The sequence below is a fragment of the Mustela putorius genome, unplaced genomic scaffold, assembly GCF_011764305.1.
Source record: "Mustela putorius furo isolate JIRA1106 unplaced genomic scaffold, ASM1176430v1.1 tig00003896_pilon_pilon_pilon, whole genome shotgun sequence".
Lineage (NCBI taxonomy): Eukaryota > Metazoa > Chordata > Mammalia > Carnivora > Mustelidae > Mustela > Mustela putorius.
Genome location: NW_025422045.1, coordinates 14204159 through 14228519, shown reverse-complemented (window position 1 = coordinate 14228519; position 24361 = coordinate 14204159). Strand labels below are relative to the sequence as shown.

The window sequence follows — 24361 nt, the reverse complement described above, 5'->3', positions numbered from 1 at the left end:
ATGATTTTATAATATACACATATATCAAATCTTCACATTGTATAGCTGAAACTAACATAATGTCGTATGTCAACTATCTCTCAATAAAACATGAATATATGAATATAGAAAATGTTTGGGTAGATGGGGGTAATTTACATGAAATGGTTAGAGAATGACATTATTAGGAGGTGATCATTAAAAGTCAGAAAATATGTTATGCAAAGTTCTAGGGGAACCAAGTTCCATGTAAGTACAGGTAAAAGTTTGGGATTTTCAAAGAATGTGAGTTTATTTGGCTATCCAGAAGCTAGTTGGTGTATGAGGCTGGAGAGGTAGGAGAGATCAGATCATCCAGAACCTTCTAGACCACAATACATAGTGATTTATCTGAACTGCTGGGAAAGCCAGCCTAGTAATATAAAGGAAAGCTTAAAAACCTCATCTTAATAAAAATCTTGACAACTTCATAAGTTCTTCTTATCTTAGAACAACTTATTTACTTACACCTTTATTTATATATGCCTTTATTATACTATATTCCACCTTGTTTCATTAAGGATCTGACATAACAAAGGAGGACTAAAAGAAAGAATAAGAGAAATATGAACTTAGAAAGAAAAAATAAAATGATACTTTTTGGATATGATCTTATGCTGATATTAAAGTCAAGCCTCGAAATGTGTTATGAGGAATGGGGAAACAAAGTAAGAAATTGGGAAAATTATTTGTTAGATGGTTTTCATTCAGTATAAAAAGAAAACAAGTGGGTTCACAGGGAAAGGTAAATTACTGGCTCTTAATCCTATAATAATTTCTCTCACAGGGATTTGCATTAGGATAACTGAGAAATACAGCGATCATTGGTCCCCAAAAGTATCTGGAACAGAGAGATGATGATGATAATAACAAAAAGATACATGCAAACAAAGATACATAGATATAATATGGTCAATATAGATGCTTCTTATAACATTCTCAATAAGAAGCAAAAGCATTATATAGAAGTGTAATTCATGAGTAGTAGTTCTTCCCAGAGCTAATCATTTTGATCCACATATTAGCTTTCTGAAGTTCTGCCTTAATCCAAAAGTTAACCCAGAATACCCTCAGAATAAAATTTAGAGCTAATAGCATGTTCACACAAATCAAAGATTAATGACCCCTTATTTGGACAACAAAGTTCTCGTCTGTGATATAGAAGTTGAGTTTCAACAACGATTCAAAAGAATGGAAGGAATTGTTGATATCGCAATAATTGTCTTAAGATATGTAAACAATGAATCTTGGAACACTAAGTCAAAACCTAGTGATTTACTGTATGGTGACTAACATAACACAATTAGATTCTTTCTGAACTGGAATTAATATACCCGTACAGGGCTGTCACAACTGTTACCAAAGAAAAGTGAGAGGTTGAAGGAAAGAGTGGGAACAAAAATATAGCTGGAAAGTTTTGGGCAAAGTTACTCCTGATATAATTGAGATGTAGGGGATGGGTTACTGGTGAGAAGGAGTACATAAATCCAGTAAACTTTATTATTCAAACTTTCAGGAAAATAATTTAATTACCTGTATTCTGAATAAATGCTTTTTCATTGGTTTTGTTCTTTTACTTCCTTAGAAACTTTCCTCTTAAATGTTGAAGATAAAATGCTTACTCGGCTAATAAAGAGAGGGTGTATTTCATTTCTCTAACTTAACCCTAAGACGATAGTGAGTGGAATTTGTAGGACACTAGAGGGCAGATCCTGAGGTGAGTGGCAGTGAGAGAACAGTGCCCTCAGGATGCTGGAAGTAGAAAAAGAGGAAAATTAAAACACAGTAAAAGGATATTCAGCATCCACAGAGACCAACTACTTCCTGCTTGTGGTTTTCTTGCACACAGTCTGATGGGAACAAATCACCCTCCAGAGCAGAATAGTAATCTGTGAAATTGAGAATCACCTTGACAAGCTGAACCAACCTGAGATCACATGCCATAGGCTGCTAACAGCTGCACTGCTGATAGCTTATACATGCACCCTCTGCCTTTTCCTAAGAAAGCATTCATACATCATTGGCATGAGTAGTATATGCTGCCAAGAAAACACCAGATGCACAGAATGACTTTTTATTTTATCAGGGCCTTCCTGAGACTTAGTTACTGCTGATGTTTATGTGATACTTCCCTTAAAAATGTTCATCATCACTAGCCATCAGGGAGATTCAAATTAAAACCACATTGAGATATCACCTTACACCAGTTAGAATGGCCAAAATTAGCAAGACAGGAAACAACATGTGTTGGAGGGGATGTGGAGAAAGGGAAACCCTCTTACACTGTTGGTGGGAATGCAAGTTGGTGCAGCCACTTTGGAGAACAGTGTGGAGATTCCTCAAGAAATTAAAAATAGAATTTCCCTATGACCCTGCCATTGCACTCCTGGGTATTTACCCCAAAGATACAGAGGTAGTGAAAAGAAGGGCCATCTGTACCCCAATGTTTATAGCAGCAATGTCCACGGTCGCCAAACTATGGAAAGAGCCAAGATGCCCTTCAACGGATGAATGGATAAGGAAGATGTGGTCCATATACACTATGGAGTATTATGCCTCCATCAGAAAGGACGAATACCCAACTTTTGTAGCAACATGGACGGGACTGGAAGAGATTATGCTGAGTGAAATAAGTCAGACAGAGAGAATCAATTATCATATGGTTTCACTTATTTGTGCAGCATAACAAATAACATGGAGGACATGCGGAGATGGAGAGGAGAAGGGAGTTGGGGGAAATTGGAAGTCTCTCACATGAGAGACTGTGGACTCTGAAAAACAATCTGAGGGTTTTGAAGGGGTAGGGTTGGGAGGTTGGGGGAGCCAGGTGGTGGGTATTATAGAGGGCACGGGTTGCATGGAGCACTGGGTGAGGTGCAAAAACAATGAATACTGTTACGCTGAAAAGAAATTTTTAAAAAATTTTAAAAATTTTAAAAATTAAAAAAAAATCAATAATAATAAAGCAGATAGCCCAATAAAAATATGGGAAAATATTTGAGCACACACAGAACAGAACATATACAAATGAAAAACAAACAAATGAAAATCTATTCAACATCACTTCTCATTACAGAATTACAAATTAAAAACACGATGTGCTACCACCATATATATACCAGAATCACTACAATTAAAAAGAACAACTCTACCAATGTTGGTGGTGATAAAAAGGAACCAGAGCTTTCATACACTGCTAGTGTGAATGTAAAATGGTACAAGCAGTTTGGAAAACAGCTTGCCAGTTTCTTAAAATATTAAGTATGTATCTACCATTTCATAAAGCTGTTACACACCTAGCAACTTACCTAGGAGAAAAAAGCATGTGACATACAAACTCTTACACATAAATGTTCCTAGCAGTTTTATTTATAATGACACAAAATTAGAAGTGACCCCAAAATCCATCAAAAGCCCAAACACATGAGCAAATTCCTGTCTGTCTATACAACAGAATATGACTCAGCAAGAAAAACGAATAATGCCTCAATAGATACGACAACATGGATGTATCTCAAAATACTTGTGCTGAGTGAAAGAAACTAAAATAAAAAAAAAAGTAAGGTATGACACATACACATATATACATATGAAAAGTACAAACATCTGCAGTAAGAGATAGATCAGTGGTTACCTGGGGAGTGATGTCAGGAAGGGAGAGAAGGTAGGAATTGCAAAAAGGCACACATAGGGAATTTAGAGATAGATTTGTGAGTTGGCTAATTAATGAGACAATTAATTGATTTGTTAATACATCATTCTACCTATGTGAGATTTAAAACAGACAATACTTCAACTTGTATAGGACACACAAACACACAAATTATGGTAGACCCCCAAGGGAAGGGCATAATGAGCAGAAAGATGTCTCTTGACACTGTTTTCCTTTCAGAAGCAGTAAATGGATCCTCAAGGATCAAAAAAAAAAAAACCTGGGTTACTTCCTGACAGACTCTGTTTATAACCCCTTCATCCTTCCACAAACCACTTCCACTTCTTTTCTCCTCCCTGGTCACTGCCATCTCTCTAAGGAAATGAAAAAAGCAGCTTTTGAGAAGCTTCAGTTTGGAATTCCCCCTTGCTGATTCAGGTAAAGAGGTTACAAGTATTTAGAAGAGCCAAAGCCATAATCTACAAGCTTCTAGCCACAGCCAGTTAGTTCTTAAGCTTTTATAGGTCAGGCACGGGTCAAGGTACTGCTACAGACATTTATCTCATCCAGTAATCTTTACTACAGCCCTTTAAAAGAGCATTAGTGCACACCTGGGTGGCTCAGTCAGTTAAGTGGCTGCCTTTGGCTCAGGTCATGATCCTAGGGTCCTGGGATCGAGTCCCCCATCAGGCTCCCTGCTCAGCAGAGAGCCTGTTTCTCCCACCCTCTGCTTACTTGTACTCTCTCTCTCTCTCTCTGTCAAATAAATAAATAAATAATTTTTAAGGGCATTTATAAGGCCCAATTTATCACTAAAGAACTGAGTATTAATTTCCTATGGCTCATTTAAAAAGCTCTTGACCCTAAATATAGTGCTTTTTCCCATTATGCACAGCTGCTTATCACTCATCCCAATCAGCAAAATTATCCTTACTCTTCAGTATTTTCTAGATTACCCAGTATTACAGATGTGACAGCACCCTCAGTGAAACTACACAAACTAGCTAGAGGGAGCTGAGCTGTCGTGAGTCATCTCCAGACTGGCTGTGAAGAGAGGGCCAACACACAGACACACCATGGTCAGGAAATGTCTTCCTTGAACTGTGTATCACATGACCTGGCTCACTCACTCACTCAGTCCATCTTAACCGTTCCCAGGTAGACTAATTTAACAAGTCAGCAAATGTTGTGCATTAACTCAGTCCACTAACTCAGCCTGGGGTCATAAACACACTGACGTTCACAGCGCCCTCTGCAGTTGACACAGCGGGAATAACCAGTTTTGTTTCACTTTTGTTTTGTTTTGTTTTGTTTTGACCCACTGGATTCCACCCACTGGAATATAAGGTCTTGCTCAACTTGGGGCAGGTAAACATCATAGTTTCTTCCCTACAGAAGAGCTAAGTGATAAAAGGTGAGTAGCAGTACAGTCCTGTTAAACATATTAGATTGAGCGTAAAATGGTGATGGCCATTCCTGTTTTCTAGAACAGCTTTGTGAGACTTCCTGACACAGAGCTTTTACTCAGCGTTTTACTCAAAAGTCCAACATGATTGGTTTTTATGTCTTTAAGAAGTAATATGCTGCTGCTTAGAAAACAGAGGGTAGAGGAGCAAAAGCAGAAGCAAGGATTTCTGTTAGGTGGTGCTGCAGAAGTCCAAGGAAGGAAGGAGGGCTATTTGAACTTGGGAGACAACAATGAAGACAAAGAAAAGTATCTGACATGAGTCATAGTTCAGAAGCAGAAACATCTTGCTGATGAATTGGATGTGAGGGGTAAAAGAAAGGAAGAGAAGCAATATTAGACTAGACCAGGAAAAGTAAGTTCTTGAACATCAAGCCATTCAAAGTGCTGATATATTCAGGTGATGGAAAAAGTGGTTATTACCAAAAATAACCTTAGAAACATCCTGCAAAGCACTTTGATTAAAAATGCCCCAACCGAAGGGGTGCCTGGCTGGCTCAGTTTGGTAAGCATCTGACTCTTGATCTCAGCTTCGGTCTCCATCTCATCAACATGGTTCAAGCCCCATGCTGGGCATGGTGCCTACTTTAAAAGAGAGAGAAAGAATAAAAAGAAAAAGGAAGAAAGAAAGGCCCCAACCACAATTATTAATAAATTATTTTGACCTAATGAAAACTGAATGACTACTAAAACTGTTAAGCCTAAAAAGGACCTTTTTTAATTTTACGGAATTTAGAGTCCATAAGCGGCTCTCACACGTTAAAGCAAATTTTATTTCAAGTCCCTCCTTCCATTCACCAGCAGTCATGTCTTGTCATAGCTTCAACATTTGTTAACAGCCCCATTCAAAGAACAGGGCATTTGGGAAAATGGTTGCTTCAGAAAAGACTACATTCTGAAAATGTTCATCCTCAATGTGAGAGTAAGGTAAAATAATGCAAATGTATACTAGTTATTTTATGTCTGGTTTAAGTTTGCCTTCAAAAGATGAATACTTGGTATCTGAAACTTAACCTCATTCCAAGTCACATGTTCTTAAAATCAGAGAAGAAAGGGCATTTAGAAAGTATAAGTCTATGATACAAGAATCAGAACCTGTTCCTCCCACAGCTAAGGCACTAAAACACCCATTGGAATATAAGACATAAACTAGCAGGATCCTGGGAAATTCTCTTGGGCACATGAGCTCCCCATGTCATGAAAATCGTGTAAAATCCAGAAATAGATGTGGTTCAGAGAGGGAAGCTTTCGTACACAGTTTACAAGTTGCAAACTGCTACTCAGTTTTGCTGGTCCCCTATCACAAATCTTCCTCTCAAATCAACGCAAAAATATACTATCATCAACTACTTGTCCTCTGACACCTTCTGTCATTTTATTCAGAGAAATCTTACTCTTTTTGAATACTCCAACAGACCACTGTCAGACTCCTTGGATAACTATGCCAACTCTCAGAAATAATTTGATTAACTGATCCTACATTCCACATAATGCAAATGGATATTTTTCATGTTCCTCAGGCATCCCCCATTCACAGAGGCTGCCATAACCAAGACCCAGGATTGAAGGTAGGGCTATTTGTATTGTTGTTGTTGTTTTTTTTAACTCAGAAAAACATAAAGCCATTATGCAAATGCATGAACATCCAAGCTCATTCTGCCTTGAGGCACTCCCAAGCAGTCACTAGAAGGGAGCAAAATATATTACAGTTTTCTCTTCTTTTCAAGTTTCCTGCTGCATGTACCTTAACATTAGAGAAATAGTATCAGATTCCACAGTTCTTATCACTAGAATAGAAATAGAACATTTCTACAAAACAGAAAATTTTGTAGAGTCATATCCCCAACCCAAACCATCAAGGACTTCTTCCTACAAAACCACATTAATGCTCATCCTATCCCTCAACTGTATCTGACTTAGATGGCTGGGGAACTATATTAACAGAGGTGAGCTGCAGCTGTTTCCTACAACTCGAATGTTTACTCCCAAAGCATTCCCAAATAGAATAAGTGGGTTTGTTAACTCCCTCAAAACAGAAAAGTGATGCCAATAGTCCCACGTGTTGCTGCTCCGAGGCCACACAATCTGAGTCAGCTTTGCCTACAAGCAGCTCTGTTGGTGTGATCTCCTTCTGGGAACTGAGAAAAGTACATTATTCATTCATTTTATGAGTATTTATTAAAAGCTGCCTAAATGCAAAACACTATAATTCCCAATTACTTCTGGTAAACTAGCTTACACAAACTAATCTCAAGCCTATGAAAAAGTTCCTTTTCAGGAAGATACTTCTGAGTGAGCCACTTCAAAGAATTTTCTCTTGGGAGAGTCATATCAGAAAAGTAGGCACGGAAAAGAATGCCTTAGTTAAGTTACAAGGCTGATCACAAGACTCAGTGGTCATGTAAGATGGACAACTAACTTCCCAGATGTGGCTGTAAATTACATCATGTGTTACAATGTTCTCATAAATCAAGTTTGGGAATGGTTTTCTCTTTTTTTCCCTCACTTCTGGACTACTGTAGGACAATTTTGATAGAACCACCTACTCTGGAAAAAACAATACTGACAAGAAGACAACTATTCTGTCCAGTATCACCAGAAAAAAAAAAAATAAAAGGGTGAAGTCGTTAAAACACAGTCTATATAGCATTCCCCAGGCCCTGGTACACATTGACCTTAACATTAGAAAAGAATGTAGACAATCAGAGCCCTCATATACAGCCAATGGAAGTGAAAAAAGGCACAACAATGACCCAACACTGCTTAGTTAAATAAAGTTGAAGATTCACACAGTCTATGGCCCAGCCTATAGAAATGAATGCAAGTGTAAACCAGGAAAATGAACTATATATTCATAGTAGAATTATTCCTGATAGTTCCAAAGTGGACATAATTCATACTGGTGGTTTATTCATAGAATGTAATAATAGAATTATTCCTGATAGCTCCAAAGTGGACATAATTCATAGTGGTGGCTTGTTCATTGAATGTAATAGTATAGAGATGTAAAAATGGGGAAACTACAGAGAACGCAATAACATCAATTTCTCAAACCTACTGTTGAACAAAAGAAGCCAGCCAAAAAGTATAATTCCATTTATGTAAAGTAAAAAAATAAGCAAAACCAAATACTTCCCTATAGAGAAGCATACTTAGTTATTAAAATAAAGAAAAACAAGGAAGTCATTACCATTAGGAAAGGAGAACGTTACAGTTGGAAGGATAGAGAGGCAGAAGATACTGATTGGGATGGAATATGAGGGAAGATTCTAGGGTGCAAATGATAGTCTATCTCTTGACCTCAGGGGTAGTTACTGCAGAGGTTTATGTATAATATTAAAGTTATAAGCTATGTATTAGGCATGTTGTGGCATATATTTTACAATAAAGAAACATCTCTATCTATCCACTGATATTCACCTGCTTCTTGTGGCTTTCAGTCCAACAACTAAACTAGAACAGTATTTCAGGATTAGACAAAAATAGCAATTACTGAGATATAAGTGTTTATCGCATTCCACAAGGTGGTTTTGATACATATCTGGGTCCCCATCTACACAGACATTCAATAATGTGATGGTCTTTTCACAGCTCCCAGACCCATGAAAAAATCTCTGACACACCCCCAACACCTCCAGCCACAGCACCATCACTGGCTTCATCCTTCTGGGCTTCCCTTGCGCCAGGGAAGGGCAGATCCTCCTCTTTCTGCTATTCTCTGCTGTCTACCTCCTGACCCTCATGGGCAATGGGTCTATCATCTGTGCTGTGTACTGGGATCAGAAACTCCATACTCCCATGTACCTCTTGCTCGCCAACTTCTCCTTCCTAGAGATCTGCTATGTCACCTCCACTGTCCCCAACATGTTGGCCAACTTCCTCTCTGACACCAAGGTCATCTCCTTCTCTGGGTGCTTTCTCCAGTTCTACTTTTTCTTCTCCTTGGGTTCTACAGAATGCTTTTTCTTGGCTATTATGGCATTTGATCGGTACCTTGCCATCTGCCGGCCTCTATATTATCCAACCATTATGACAGGACGTCTCTGCACCAATCTTGTGGTCACCTGCTGGATACTTGGTTTCTTTTGGTTCTTGATTCCCATCATCATCATCTCCCAAATGTCGTTCTGTGGATCCAGGATCATTGACCACTTCCTGTGTGATCCAGGTCCCCTGTTGGCCCTTACTTGTACTAGAGCCCCTGTAGTAGAGTTAACTAGCTCCACCTTAAGTTCTCTGCTCTTATTTATTCCCTTTCTCTTTATCATGGGGTCCTATGCTCTGGTCCTGAGAGCTGTGTTGAGGGTCCCTTCAGCAGCTGGACGAAGAAAAGCTTTCTCTACCTGTGGGTCCCACCTGGCTGTAGTTTCACTGTTCTATGGCTCAGTGATGGTCATGTATGTGAGCCCAACATCTGAGCATGAAGCTGGGATGCAGAAGATGGTAACTTTGTTTTATTCCATAGTAACTCCACTTATCAACCCTGTAATATATAGTCTGAGGAACAAAGATATGAAACATGCTATGAAGAAATTATTGGGAACCTAAAAATAAGTCTTGGCTTAAAAGATTTGGGGATAGAATCTATTTTTAATTCCTTTTCTAAGATTTTATCTATTTATTTGATAGTGAGAGAGCGTGCAGGTACAAGCAGGGGGAGCAGTAGGGGAGGGAGAGGAAGAAGCAAGCTTCCTGCTCGTCAAGAAGCTTAGTATGGTATTCAATCCCAGGACCCTGAGATCATGGCCCCAACCAAAAGCAGATGCTTCACCAACTGAGCCACCCAGGCGCTCCTGTTTTTAATTTCTTAGTTAAAAAGACAACTCACATCACACAGAAAATTATCGGTATTGTTTTTTAACTTCATACACCAGACAGTTTATTTCCTAGATTTAATGGGGCTATAAGGGATCTCAAAGGTGCACTCCATCTCCCTAATTTTATAAATGGTAAAGTACTAGAGTGATAATAGAGTTTGCTGAGAAATAGAATTTAAGACATCTCCTTCCAAGTCATAAAACCTCTCCACAGTGGAAGAACAGTATAAAACAGTTTTATTATTGAATAAGCATTAAAGCAAGAGAATATGTGTATCATAGCAATCTAAGAGATGGCAAATACATAAAGAAATATCTTTCCTTTTTGTAGCCAACCAGATACAACCCATTTACATACATGTTCTCAAGATAAATAACTATTAGTCCTCAAGAAAAACTTGACAGCACCCATTGTCACAAATGGTTCATCCTAGATTCACCTCATAATTGGGATGGCCCTATGTGTTTGCCAACTGGCTTCATACAAAGGAAAAATAAGTCTATTTATACTACCTGAGATAGTTTTGTAGATTGGAAGATAGGCCATCAAAGGTAGGCTCCTATACCCCCACAGAAACTGGGAGACTGAGGCACTACCCCTCTGATGATTACATTTCAGTGATACTTCCTAGGTCCTTGACAGAGACATTCCTGAGTCAGAATCAGGCAAGAGGCTCATTTAGATGATGTGGTTCATATATACAACAGAGTATTACTCAGCCATCAGGAAAGATGAATACCTATAATTTGCACTGACAAGGATGGAACTGGCAGGGATTATGCTAAGTGAAATAAATCAAGGAGAGAAAGACAAATTATCATACGGCTTTACTCATATGTGAAACATAAAGAATAGCATGGTGGACCATAGGGGAAGAGGAGGGAAAACTGAAAGGAAAGAAATCAGAGAGGAAGACATACCATGACAAACTCTGAAATTCAGGAAACAAATTGAAGGTTATAGAAGGGAGGGAGGTGGTGGGCTGGGGTAGCCAGGTGATGGGTATAAAGGAAGGCATGTGCTGTGATGAGCACTGTGTGTTATATGCAACTAATGAGTCATTAAACACTACATCAAAAAGAAATGGTGTACTATATGTTAGCTAACTGAATGTAATTTTTAAAAAAGAGGCTCATTTAGATGTTTTAAATTTTTACATACATTTCAAAGACAGAAAAACAATTTATAAGTTTTCTAAAGTCAATGCTCAAGAAAAAAAATGGGAGGGGGCAGAAAATCTCTTCCCTTATTTTCAGTAGGGATAATTCAGCCTCTAATTTTTCATTTGTAGTTAACCTTACAAATTACACAAGGTTATAACTCTATGGCAAAAGCTACAGTTTTCTATTATCCTTTCAACAACAACAAATTGGCCTTTTTTTCTGGTCTAGATTAAATTTCTGCCTTCCAGAAATTTAATGTTGGGAACATCAATTATAGACAAAAGATTCATAACTTAATATATATATATAAATCTATATATGTGTGTGTGTGTATATATATTTACATATCAAGAAGAAAATAACATCAGCGCATAAGAAAAAGTGACAAATGTATGAAAAAAATGAATAGCAGATGTTTTCAATATATAAAAAGACATTCTATTTTATTCAGAATTAGAGAGATACAAAGATTAAACATGATGTTGGTGTAAACACCAACCTCTTCCTTTGCTAGTAGAACGTAAATTGTTACAACAGCTATGGAGGGACATTTTGACAAAAAACTATCAAAATTTAAAGGGCACAAATTCCACTATCTGTGTGACATTAGTAAGTGACTATGGATCTTAGGGCTTCAGTTTCTTTCCTACACTTAGATACTAATAATATGGATAATGGTGATAGTTACTTCAGCATGAAAATTAACTGAAATAATATATAGAAGACTAAGAAGCAAAAATGCGTGACACATTGTTGGTGTTCACTATCTGGATGTTTAGTTAATGTACCTACAATTAAATGTTAACATACTGAAGATTAAAAGTATTGTTTTAAAACTATTTTAGCTTCTTTCACCTAGAACACTTATTTCCTTGGCCTGTATCCGATAATTTAAGGCATTCTGCAACCCACTGGCAACTTACCAAACCTTATTCATGAAATAAATAATTGTCTTCAGTAGATTCAACCTTTTGTGATTGTAAAAAAAAAAAAATGTAAAAAAAATTTAAAAGGCATTCGGTGATGGGTATTAAGAAGGGCACATATTGCAGAGAGCACTGGGTGTTATATGCAAACAATGAATCATGGAACACCACATCAAAAACTAATGATGAACTGTATGGTGACTAACGTAATAAATAAATAGATGATAGATAGATAGATCAATAGATCGATTTAAAGGGCATTCCTTTTAAAAAAAAAAAAAAGGCATTCCTTTTGACCTAGATATTCCAGTTTTAGATACTGATCTGAGTAGTATACTCACGTATAAGAAAAAATGGCATACATACAAGAATATTTAGTACTGTTTCTAACAGCAAAAATTAAAACAATCTAAATTCCTATCAGTTAAGGACTGATTCAATTACTATATATCCATAGAATGAAATATACTACATACCTGTAATAAGTGAATATCTGGGGCGCCTGGGTGGCTCAGTGAGTTAAGTGTCTGTCTTCAGCTCAGGTCATGATCTTAGGGTCATGGGATCGAGCCCCACATAGGGCTCTCTGTTCAGCAGGGAGCCTGCTTCCCCCCTCTCTCTCTCTGCCTGCTGCTCTGCCTACTTGTGATCCCTCTCTTTGTCAGATAAATAAATAAAATCTTTTTTCAAAAGTGAAGATCTGTAAAAAACTATTCATCTTAAACTATCCTCAATGTACACAATTAAATGAAAAGCAAGATGAAAAAAATCTCTATCTTGGGCTATCTTTCAGGTGGAGAAAGATTATGGGTAAGTGTATGTTTGTGTTCATAACTACATTATATACTTTTTGAAGAAGAAAGAAGAAAGCAGAACAGTGATTGTTTTTGAGAAAGAGAACTGGGTGTTTGGGACAGGAAAAGAAAAGGACAATCACTATATATGCTTTTGAATTTTTACAATTTCTTTCTATAATCATGTATTGGATTTAAACAATGGTAATGGTTACATTAAAAAATAAACTTTTGGGGGCACCTGGGTGGCTCAGTGGGTTGGGCCGCTGCCTTCGGCTCAGGTCATGATCTCAGGGTCCTGGGGTCGAGTCCCGCATCGGGCTCTCTGCTCAGCGGGGAGTCTGCTTCCCCTCTCTCTCTCTGTCTGCCTCTCCGTCTACTTGTGATTTCTCTCTATCAAATAAATAAAATCTTTAAAAAAAAAAATAAATAAATAAACTTTTGGGTCCCTGGGTGGCTCAGTTGGTTAAGCACTGCCTGCAGCTCAGGTCATGATCCTGGAGTCCTCGGATCAAGTCCCACCTCGGGCTCCCTACTCGGGAGTCTGCTTCTCCCGCTGACCTCTCTTCTCCCATTCTCTCTCTCTCTCTCTCTCTCTCTCTCTCAAATAAATAAATAAAATCATTAAAAATTTTTAAAAATATTACATTCAAAACTTATTCTTTGACCTAGAACCATGTAAGCTGGTATGTGGAATGTACTTTGTATATTTGACCTACTTTTATGAATTCAGCTTTCTTTTTCATTCCAAGGGATACACTGATATTTATTTGTATTCAAGAAAAAAAATTTAATGCAATGCTTCTTTTCATCCACAGTAGAAAAATAAATGTAATTTTGCTTTTCTCAATATATAAGTAATAAATGCTCATTGAAATAATTTTCAAACAATAAAAGATCTAAATACTTTTAAAGTTATCTAAAATCCCACCACTCTGAGGGAACCACCATTAATACTTTAGTCAATTATCTTTCATGTGTTCTTATATACACATACACACGCTCTCACATATGCCAATATTATACGAATGACAATTTTGTTATGGTGGACTCCTTTATTTTCTCCTTCCTATACTTACCTCCATCTCTTCCTCCTCAATCTACTTTTTTCTGTACAACCAACTATTCCCTACTAGACAAACAATATTAACAACCCAGTACATATGTTTCATATTTTTCTCCATGCTCTTAATTATATCAAAATATTTTTAACCATATGTCAGGGATTTTTCACTGTTTATCTTACAAAAATAAATTTATATTTTATAGACTTCTCTATTTGGTATCCTTACATTTGGCCTTACAATATATACAATTTTCTCCAAAGTAAGGTTAGGTGTACCAAATATTTTCATTTTGTATAGTAGGCCAGAGATGTGTAATTAGTAAAAATTGGGTTCCTTCAATAGGATCTTTTAATAAGAAGAACTCTTCTTGAATTGTGGATAATATTCATCCCATAAAAGACATGACTGAGAACAGCTTTCATGTCCTTATTGAGTGAGATGTCACTGAGAATTTGAAGATTGGAGTCTTTATAGAAGGTATCATTTTTATAGAGGGTGTGAGAGGATATGATTAGTCATCTCCACTTCTACTAAGCAGCCAGATATGGGATTCACATACATCACCATGATGTCATAGAACAGAGACACTACCACCAAGAATCACATTTAGAGAAGGCATTTTGATGACAAACTGAGAGCACCCAAATGTAGCTCTTATAATCAACAGATATTGTCCAAGGGTATACAAAGCAGTTAGAATGATAACGAATTCATAGTACATGTTCTATGACGTAGCATAGATAAGGGACATGATTCAATGGGCTCATGTGTAGCGGATGCCATAAAGTGCTGTCCCAATCTTTCTTTCAAGACTGAGACAATCATTTCTCTGACAGAAGTCTAGCATGCTGATAACTGGCATCCTTGCCAGAAACTGCCTCAAGCCACACAGACTAGTTTTTTCCTTGATTATCTGCACTCCCCAGGGATAGCTCACATCCAGGAATTAGTCAATGCTGGTATACAAAGGCCTAACAATCTTTCCTCAATCTGTGACAAATCTGAACAGCCATCACAGCTACAGGGTTCCATATGGCAATAGCTGAGACTTTTGTTTCAATTTATCAATAGTTCAACTTCTCCTTCTGTCCCATCCTACGTTCCTCAATCCTGTACAGCTGTGTTCCCAAAAAGAATTCTACAACAAACTCTCTGCATGAACTCTTAGCCTCTATTCCTACTGAACCCAACCTATGTCACTGTATCACTTAGAAAGAATATAGGGACTAAATGAGAAAGTCAGTGAGCCAAGAGAATCACATCGCCCTTCCACAGATGCTGTCATGAGAATGAGATAGTGCAGTAAGTAGCATCAGGCCAACTGCTGACCATTTTCCATGACAGAGTAGAAGAACCATGCATTTGTGCTTTGAAAAATGAAGCACAACTGGGCGCCTGGGTGGCTCAGTGGGTTAAGCCGCTGCCTTCGGCTCAGGTCATGATCTCAGGGTCCTGGGATCAAGTCCCGCATCGGGCTCTCTGCTCAGCAGGGAGTCTTCTTCCTCCTCTCTCTCTGCCTGCCTCTCTGCCTACTTGTGATCTCTCTCTGTCAAATAAATAAATAAAATCTTTAAAAAAGAAAAAAAAGAAAGAAAGAAAAATGAAGCACAACCAAGTGAAGCAACCACAATATAGAATGGTATTGGCTTTAGAAAGAAAATTGTCCAACATGTTGGATATTGAACAAGTAACTTATGTTCATTAGATGAAGGGAGCTTAGAGTCATCTTACTCTACCATCTTCTCTCAAGTGGTAGCTATATGATTTTATATAGCTACCACTTGAGAGAAGATGGTAGAGTAAGATGACTCTAAGCTCCCTTCATCTAATGAACATAACTAGAAAACAGCCCCATCAAGTGTAAATAGCCCAGAAAATGACCCAAATATTGGCAAAACAGACTGTTTTCAGCTAAATGTACTGAAGAGGCCATATCGGAGAGGGTAAGAAGGGCAGAGGCATGGTAGGGAGCTAAACAGACCATAATACTGGCTGTGGGAGGGATACTGCAGGCACAGAGAAAAGAAATAGAATCTCATACCAGGCACCTCAGGCACAGGGAACCCCCACAGAAAAGATGAATCCCTATAACATTTGGCTTTAAAAACCAGAAAGGCATAATTTCATGGGTTCTTACAATCAGTAGGGCTTAACACCAGGAAATCTAAAAATCAGTGAGCTCAATTCTGGGAAAGCCAAGAAAGCAAGAAGAAACTGAGTCTCTGCCCTTAAAGAGACAGCACAACTAACAGCCCTGTGGAGATACTGCATAGAAGCCACAGTTTGAAAAAAAACCGCCTGGGATAAATTAAGGGAGATTTATTACTAATCTAAGAGCATGTGCTAGAGGGGTAGGGAACCTTGGGAGGCTTGTCCAAGTATAAAAGAGCTGGCAGGCACCATTTACCTACCCTGCCCCCCAGCCTAAACACAAGGAACCTACACAGCACCAATACTCACTAATTTAGTAACAGCACACCCTGCCTCAAATTCTGTGGATATGCCCCCTCTAGTCAGGCTTCCCCTCCAGGTCCCCTCCCACAGCAGACTCACACAACCTTGCTAATACCAAATATCCCACCCCCACATTCTCCTGTTGACCTGCCCTCCAATACAACATTGGCCACACCCATCCAAAGTGCTGCCACAGTGTGGCAATCTGCAAGCAGCCCCAACAAAAATCAGTACTACTCCAAAACTGACTCCTACATGGGAGAGAGGGGAAGATAACCATATACACCCAGTCCAAATGCTGCCCTAGCAGTGGGCTGGGGACAGACTTCCAGTCTGACTACAGACTCTCCCCACCAGCAGAAACTTCTCAGGGAGGCAACAAAAGGAAAGTGCCTTGTATTTTGGTGCTACTACATCTCTGGCAAATACCTGATCTGACTCAACTCGAGCCCTAGATGACCCCATACTGGCCCACTAATAGCAAGGGACCAAATCCTGCCCCCAACAGGCAGAAAGCCATTGCAGATAACAGACAGAAGACAAAAGTGACTCAGTCACAATAATATGGCACATGCAACACATAGGAGACACCCATGAAGTGCCAGTTTCTGGTGAACAGGGGACATTAAACTGCTGGGCATGACAGGGCCTCTTCTTCATAAAGCCACTACTTTCAAGAGCAGGAGATATATCTGGCTTTCCTAACATGGAAACAGACACAGAGGGGTGCCTGAGTGGCTCAGTTGGTTAAGCATCTGCCTTCAGCTCAGGTCATGATCCCAGAGTCCCAGGATTGAGCCCCATGTCGGGCTCCCTGCTCAGTGTGAAGTCTGCTTCTCTCTCTGACACTCCCCCATCTTTTGCTCTCTCTCACACTTTAATAAATAAAATCTTTAAAAATAAAATTTAAATAAAATTTTTTAAATTTATTTATTTTCAGCATAACAGTATTCATTATTTTTTCATCACACCCAGTGCTCCATGCAATCCGTGCCCTCTATAACACCCATCACCCGGTACCCCAACCTCCCACCCCCCGCCACTTCAAACCCCTCAGATTGTTTTTTAGACTATAGAGAACAAACTGATGGTTACTAGAAGGGAGGCAGTGGGGGATGAGTGAAATAGATGATGGGGATTAAGGAGGGCACTTGTGATGAACACTGGGTGATGTACAGAATTGTTGAATCACTATATTGTACACCTGAAACTAATATTACACTGTATGGTAACTAGAATTAAGATGAAAATTAAAATTAAAATTAAATTTTAAAAAAGAATTATAACTCCAGAAACCATATTATTAACTATCATGTTATGCTCTCTCTTAATGTTAGGGTATTATATGAGAGCTCCCGAGCTAACCATTTTGTATACACAATTTCTCTTAGTCCATTACATTATTTGAGCCATTACTATTTTACATGATTTTACATGGAAAGCTAAGACCTGAAGATATTAGGTAACAATTTGCTCAAAGTACAGCCTGATAGTAACTAAGGAAGTGGATACTTAACCCAGGTTTCTCTTAGTCCAAAGATGATGTTCTTCAACACTACTAACTTGTCATGGCAGAATTAAAGAGGTTATTGAAAAATGGGGGAAATTCTCCATTTCACTAAAGCTGTAATGACATTCAGATGTTAGAAAGCATTCATGGGAAAGAGCAGAGAAGAACCCAGTGAGAGAGGGAGCAAGATGGCGGAGAAGTAGCAAGCTGAGACTGCTTCAGCTAGCCGGACATCAGCTAGATAGCTTATCTAAAGATTGCAAACACCTGAAAATCCATCGGCAGATCGAAGAGAAGAAGAACAGCAATTCTGGAAACAGAAAAACAACCACTTTCTGAAAGGTAGGACCGGCGGAGAAGTGAATCCAAAGCGACGGGAAGATAGACCCCGGGGGGAGGGGCCGGCTCCCGGCAAGCGGCGGAGCAACCGCGCACAAAATCAGGACTTTTAAAAGTCTGTTCCACTGAGGGACATCGCTCCAGAGGCTAAACCGGGGCGAAGCCCACGCGGGGTCAGCGTGGCCTCAGGTCCCGCAGGGTCACAGAAGGATCGGGGGTGTCTGAGTGTCGCAGAGCTTGCAGGTATTGGAACGGGAAAGCCGGCTACAGAGACAGAGCCCACAGTAAGCTCACAGCTCGGTGTTACCTTGAACCGGTCGCAGGCTCGGTGAGCTCGGAGCGCGGCCGGAGGTCAGGCAGACGGGAGTAACTGGGCGCTGTTCTCTGAGCGCGCACTGAGGAGTGCGGCCCTGGGCTCTCGGCTCCTCCGGGCCGGAGACCAGGAGGCCACCATTTGTATTCCCGTCCTCTGGAACTCTACGGAAAGCGCTCAGGAACAAAAGCTCCTGAAAGCAAACCCGAGCGGATTACTCACCCCGGCCCCGGGTAAGGGCGGTGTAATTCCGCCTGGGGCAAAGACACTTGAGAATCACTACAACAGGCCCCTCCCTCAGAAGATCAACAAGAAATCCAGCCGAGACCAAGTTCACCTACCAAGGAGTGCGGTTTCAATACCAAGGAGAGCAGCAGAATTCCAGAGGAGGAGAAAGCCAAGCACGGAACTCATGGCTTTTTTCCTGTGATTTTTTTTAGTCTTGCAGTTAATTTAATTTTTTCTTTTTCATTTTTTTTTTTTTCTCGCCTTCGGGTAAAATTTTTTTTTTAACTGTTACCTTTTTCTTTTTTAACGATTTTTTACTAGTTTATCTAATATATATATATTTTTTTTTACATTTTTCTTAGGTGTTTTCTTTTTTTAAAAATATTCTTTTCTCTTCTTTTCTTTTTTTTTTTTCTTTTTTCTTTCTTCCTTTTTGAACCTCTTTTTATCCCCTTTCTCCCCACTCACGATTTTGGATCTCTTCTAATTTGGTTAAAGCATATTTTCCTGGGGTTGTTGCCACCCTTTTAGTATTTTACTTGCCCCTTCATTTACTCTTATCTGGACAAAATGACAAGACGTAAAAATTCAACACAAAAAAAAGAACAAGAGGCAGTACCAAAGGCTAGGGACCTAATCAATACAGACATCGGTAATATGTCAGATCTAGAGTTCAGAATGACAATTCTCAAGGTTCTAGCCGGGCTCGAAAAAGGCATGGAAGATATTAGAGAAACCCTCTCGAGAGATATAAAAGCCCTTTCTGGAGAAATAAAAAGAACTAAAATCTAACCAAGGTGAAATCAAAAAAAGCTATTAATGAGGTGCAATCAAAAATGGAGGCTCTCACTGCTAGGATAAATGAGGCAGAAGAAAAAGAATTAGTGATATCGAAGACCAAATGACAGAGAATAAAGAAGAAGCTGAGCAAAAGAGGGACAAACAGCTACTGGACCACGAGGGGAGAATTCGAGAGATAAGTGACACCATAAGACGAAACAACATTAGAATAATTGGGATTCCAGAAGAAGAAGAAAGTGAGAGGGGAGCAGAAGGTATACTGGAGAGAATTATGGGGAGAATTTCCCCAATATGGCAAAGGGAACGAGCATCAAAAATTCAGGAGGTTCAGAGAAATGCCCCTCAAAATCAATAAGAATAGAGGCCCACACCCCGTCACCTAATAGTAAAATTTACAAGTCTCAATGACAAAGAGAAAATCCTGAAAGCAGCCCCGGGAAAAGAAGTCTGTAACATACAATGGTAAAAAAATATTAGATTGGCAGCTGACTTATCCACAGAGACCTGGGCAGGCCAGAAAGAGCTGGCATGATATTTTCAGAGCACTAAACGAGAAAAACATGCAGCCAAGAATACTATATCCAGCTAGGCTATCATTGAAAATAGAAGGAGAGATTAAAAGCTTCCAGGACAAACAACAACTGAAAGAATTTGCAAATACCAAACCAGCTCTACAGGAAATATTGAAAGGGGTCCTCTAAGCAAAGAGAGAGCCTACAAGTGGTAGATCAGAAAGGAACAGAGACCATATACAGTAACAGTCACCTTACAGGCAATACAATGGCACTAAATTCATATCTCTCAATAGTTACCCTGAATGTGAATGGGCTAAATGCCCCTGTCAAAGACACAGGGTATCAGAAATGGATAAAAAAACAAAAAAACCCATCTATATGTTGCCTCCAAGAAAAACACATTTTAAGCCCGAAGACACCTCCAGATTTAAAGTGAGGGGGTGGAGGAAAAGATGGAAAAGAATTTACCATGCTAATGGACATCAGAAGAAAAGCAGGAGTGGCAATCCTTATATCAGATCAATTAGATTTTTAAGCCAAAGACTATAATAAGAGATGAGGAAGGACACTATATCATACTCAAAGGGTCTGTCCAACAAGAAGATTTAACAATTTTTTAAATATCTATGCCCCCAATGTGGGGAGCAGCCAACTATATAAACCAATTAATAACAAAATCAAAGAAACACACATCAACAAATAATACAATAATAGTAGGGGACTTTAACACTCCCCTCACTGAAATGGACAGGTCATCCAAGCAAAAGATCAGCAAGGAAATAAAGGCCTTAAACGACACACTGGACCAGATGGACATCACAGATATATTCAGAATATTTCATCCCAAAGCAACAGAATACACATTCTTCTCTAGTGCACATGGAACATTCTCCAGAATAGATCACATCCTCGGTCCTAAATCAGGGACTCAACCGGTATCAAAAGATTGGGATCATTCCCTGCATATTTTCAGACCACAATGCTCTAAAGCTAGAACTCAACCACAAAAGGAAGTTTGGAAAGAACCCAAATACATGGAGACTAAACAGTATCCTTCTAAAGAATGAATGGGTCAACCGGGAAATTAAAGAAGAATTGAAAAAAATCATGGAAACAAATGATAATGAAAATACAATGGTTCAAAATCTGTGGGACACAACAAAGGCAGTCCTGAGAGGAAAATATATAGCGGTACAAGCCTTTCTCAAGAAACAAGAAAGGTCTCAGGTACACAACCTAACCCTACACCTAAAGGAGCTGGAGAAAGAACAAGAAAGAAACCCTAAGCCCAGCAGGAGAAGAGAAATCATAAAGATCAGAGCAGAAATCAATGAAATAGAAACCAAAAAAACAATAGAACAAATCAACGAAACTAGGAGCTGGTTCTTTGAAAGAATTAATAAAATTGATAAACCCCTGGCCCGACTTATCAAAAAGAAAAGAGAAAGGACCCAAATAAATAAATGTAGAATAATACTGTAAATACAATATGACATCTATATGCAGGAAAATTAACTTCCAGTCTTTAGAAAAAAGACAAAAGGGAAGTATACCAAAACAGTTTAAATGGCAATATTTAGGTAATAATATGGAGGTCTCTTTTTCTATTTTTTTTCCAATCTTATGATTTATTTTAAAATGTTTCTATATCAAATAATAACACATTAATAAGTTTTATTCATTATTATAATAAATTATTTAAATAATAATGATGATAAGTCTAGCTCAGAGTTTCCCAGTTTAAAAGAACTGGCATAACTTAAGGATATTCACCTATATAAAACCTCACTAACCAGCCTGTCCCTTACTTTTTTCTAACAAAGCCTATCACTTCAAAAAGTGTTTTCAGAAATTAAGAGAGAACACTAAGTCCCTTGAAAGAATGGGGGCAGGGGCAGGAAGATTAAAAAATGAACATTTGGGAGTAACTAGCAAGAGAAGAGTCCTGTTGGCCCATCTAGCTTCATTTCAGTCAGTTTCATGGGTACTATATAGAATAAGAGGTTTCTGGACTCCAGTATCAGCTGATTAGATATAAATTGTGATGAAGTCCTTCTAGCAATATGGCAAACTAAAGATGTCTCAATCACATACTACAGTTTCTTATGTCTCACATTCCCAAGTTAATATGTCCCTAAAAAGTTGGCAGACTATTTATATTTCTTTACTATTTAAATTGATTTACCTAACAAGCGTAAATGAACACCTAGAAAAAGTTGGCCTGCAAAATATAATAAAAATCACAATTCAGAACCCAGTTTTTATTTAAATACTGATACATACATATATAAATGTGTATGTGTATGTATATATATTTCTCAAATATATACATATTTAATATCTCAAATATATACATATTTGAGAAAATATGAAAAATAATTCTAAAGAAAGAACACAAAGGATCAACACACTACAGAAGAAGTTTTCACATTTTACATCAGTGATAGATTCTCATGAAATATATCTGTGGTCATGAATGTAACTCTATATTTAGAATATAACTCTTCTCTTATCCCAAGGTAAATGTCCTTTACAGCTCCAAAATTCTTACTCATTAAATAATTTCATAAAATAACCGTGCCATTTTTTATATTTTTTTCTTCTAGAATATTTGGCTGAGTTTCCCATGCTAAATGCTTTGCAGATGAGGATAATCTTTTACAGTTATTTGTATTTCTCTGCTGTTTTCTACATTTCTCAATGCAATTCTCATACTCATTCACAGAAGAGTGGCAGACACATGGTAATGTTGATTAAGTGACTGTTGATGGATTTCTGGAAGTTCTCTATTTAAAAAGATTATGTGCTTTCAGGGTGCCTGGATGGCTTGGTCAGCTAAGCACCCTGCTCTTTTATTTTTTTTTTTTTTTCAGTGTTCCAGAATTCATTGTTTATGCACCACATTCAGTGCTCCATGCAATACATGCCCTCCATAATACCACCACCAGGCTCACTCAACCTCTTACCCCTTACCCCTCCAAAGCCCTCAGATTGTTTTTCAGAGTCCACAGTCTCTCATGGTTCATCTCCCTCTCCAATTTCCCCCAACTCCCTTCTCCTCTCCCATGTCCTCCATGTTATACTTTATGCTCCACAAATAAGCAAAACCATATGATAATTGACTCTCTCTGCTTGAATCATTTTATCCAGCATAACCTCTTTTAGTCCCGTCCATGTTGATACAAAAGTTGGATATTTATCCTTTCTGAGGGAGACACAATACTCCATAGTATATATGGACCACATCTTCCTTATCCATTCATCCATTGTAGGTATCTTGGTTCTTTCCACAGTTTGGCGAAAGTGGCCATTGCTGCCATGAACACTGGGGGACAGATGGCCCTTCTTTTCACTACATCTGTATCTTTGGGGTAAATACCCAGTAGCGCAACTGCAGGGTCATAGGGAAGCTTTATTTTTAATTTCTTAAGGAATCTCCACACTGTTTTCCAAAGTGGCTGCACCAACTTGTATTCCCACCAACAGTATAAGAGGGTTCCCTTTCTCCACATCCTCTCCAACACACGTTGTTTCCTGTCTTGCTAATTTTGACCATTCTAACTGGTGTAAGGTGGTAGCTCAGTGTAGTTTTAATTTGAATCTCCCTGATGGCTAGTGATGAACATTTTTTCATGTGTCTGATAGCCATGTGTATGTCTTCATTGGAGAAGTTTCTGTTCATGTCCTCTGCTCATTTTTTGACATGATTATCTGTTTTGTGTGTGTTGAGTTTGAGGAGTTCTTTATAGACCCTGGATATCGGCCCTTTGCTGTATTGTCATTTGCAAATATCTTCTCCCATTCTGTGGGTTGCCTCTTTGTTTTGTTGACTGTTTCTTTTGCTATGCAGAAGTTTTCATCTTGATGAAGTCCAAAAATTCATTTTTGCTTTTGTTTCCTTTGCCTTTGGAGACATATCTTGAAACAAGTTGCTGTGGCCAGTGTAGAAGAAGTTACTGCCTATGTTCTTCTCTAGGATTCTGATGGGTTCCTGTCTCACTTTGAGGTCTTTAATCCATTTAGAGTTTATCTTTGTATATTGTGTAAGAGAATGGTCGAGTTTCATTCTTCTGCATATAGCTGTCCAGTTTTCCCAGCACCATTTATTGAAGAGACTGTCTTTTTTCCACTGTACATTTTTTCCTGCTTTGTCGAAGATTATTTGACCATAGAATTGAGGGTCCATATCTGGGCTCTCTACTCTATTCCAATGGTCTATGTGTCCATTTTTATGCCAGTACCATGCTGTCTTGGTGATCACAGCTTTGTAGTAAAGCTTGAAATCAGGCAATGTGATG

The 24361-nt window shown here is 38.5% G+C and overlaps 1 protein-coding gene across 1 annotated transcript; it reads left to right on the top strand.

The window, feature by feature from the left end:
* Positions 1–8759: 8759 nt before the first annotated feature.
* On the top strand, positions 8760–9683 carry LOC101694050 (olfactory receptor 11G2-like; the record flags this gene model as incomplete). The annotated part of the gene is made up of 1 exon (XM_013050819.2): positions 8760–9683. A coding segment is annotated over one exon (924 nt), but the record flags the coding sequence as incomplete, so codon positions are not given.
* Positions 9684–24361: the final 14678 nt, after the last annotated feature.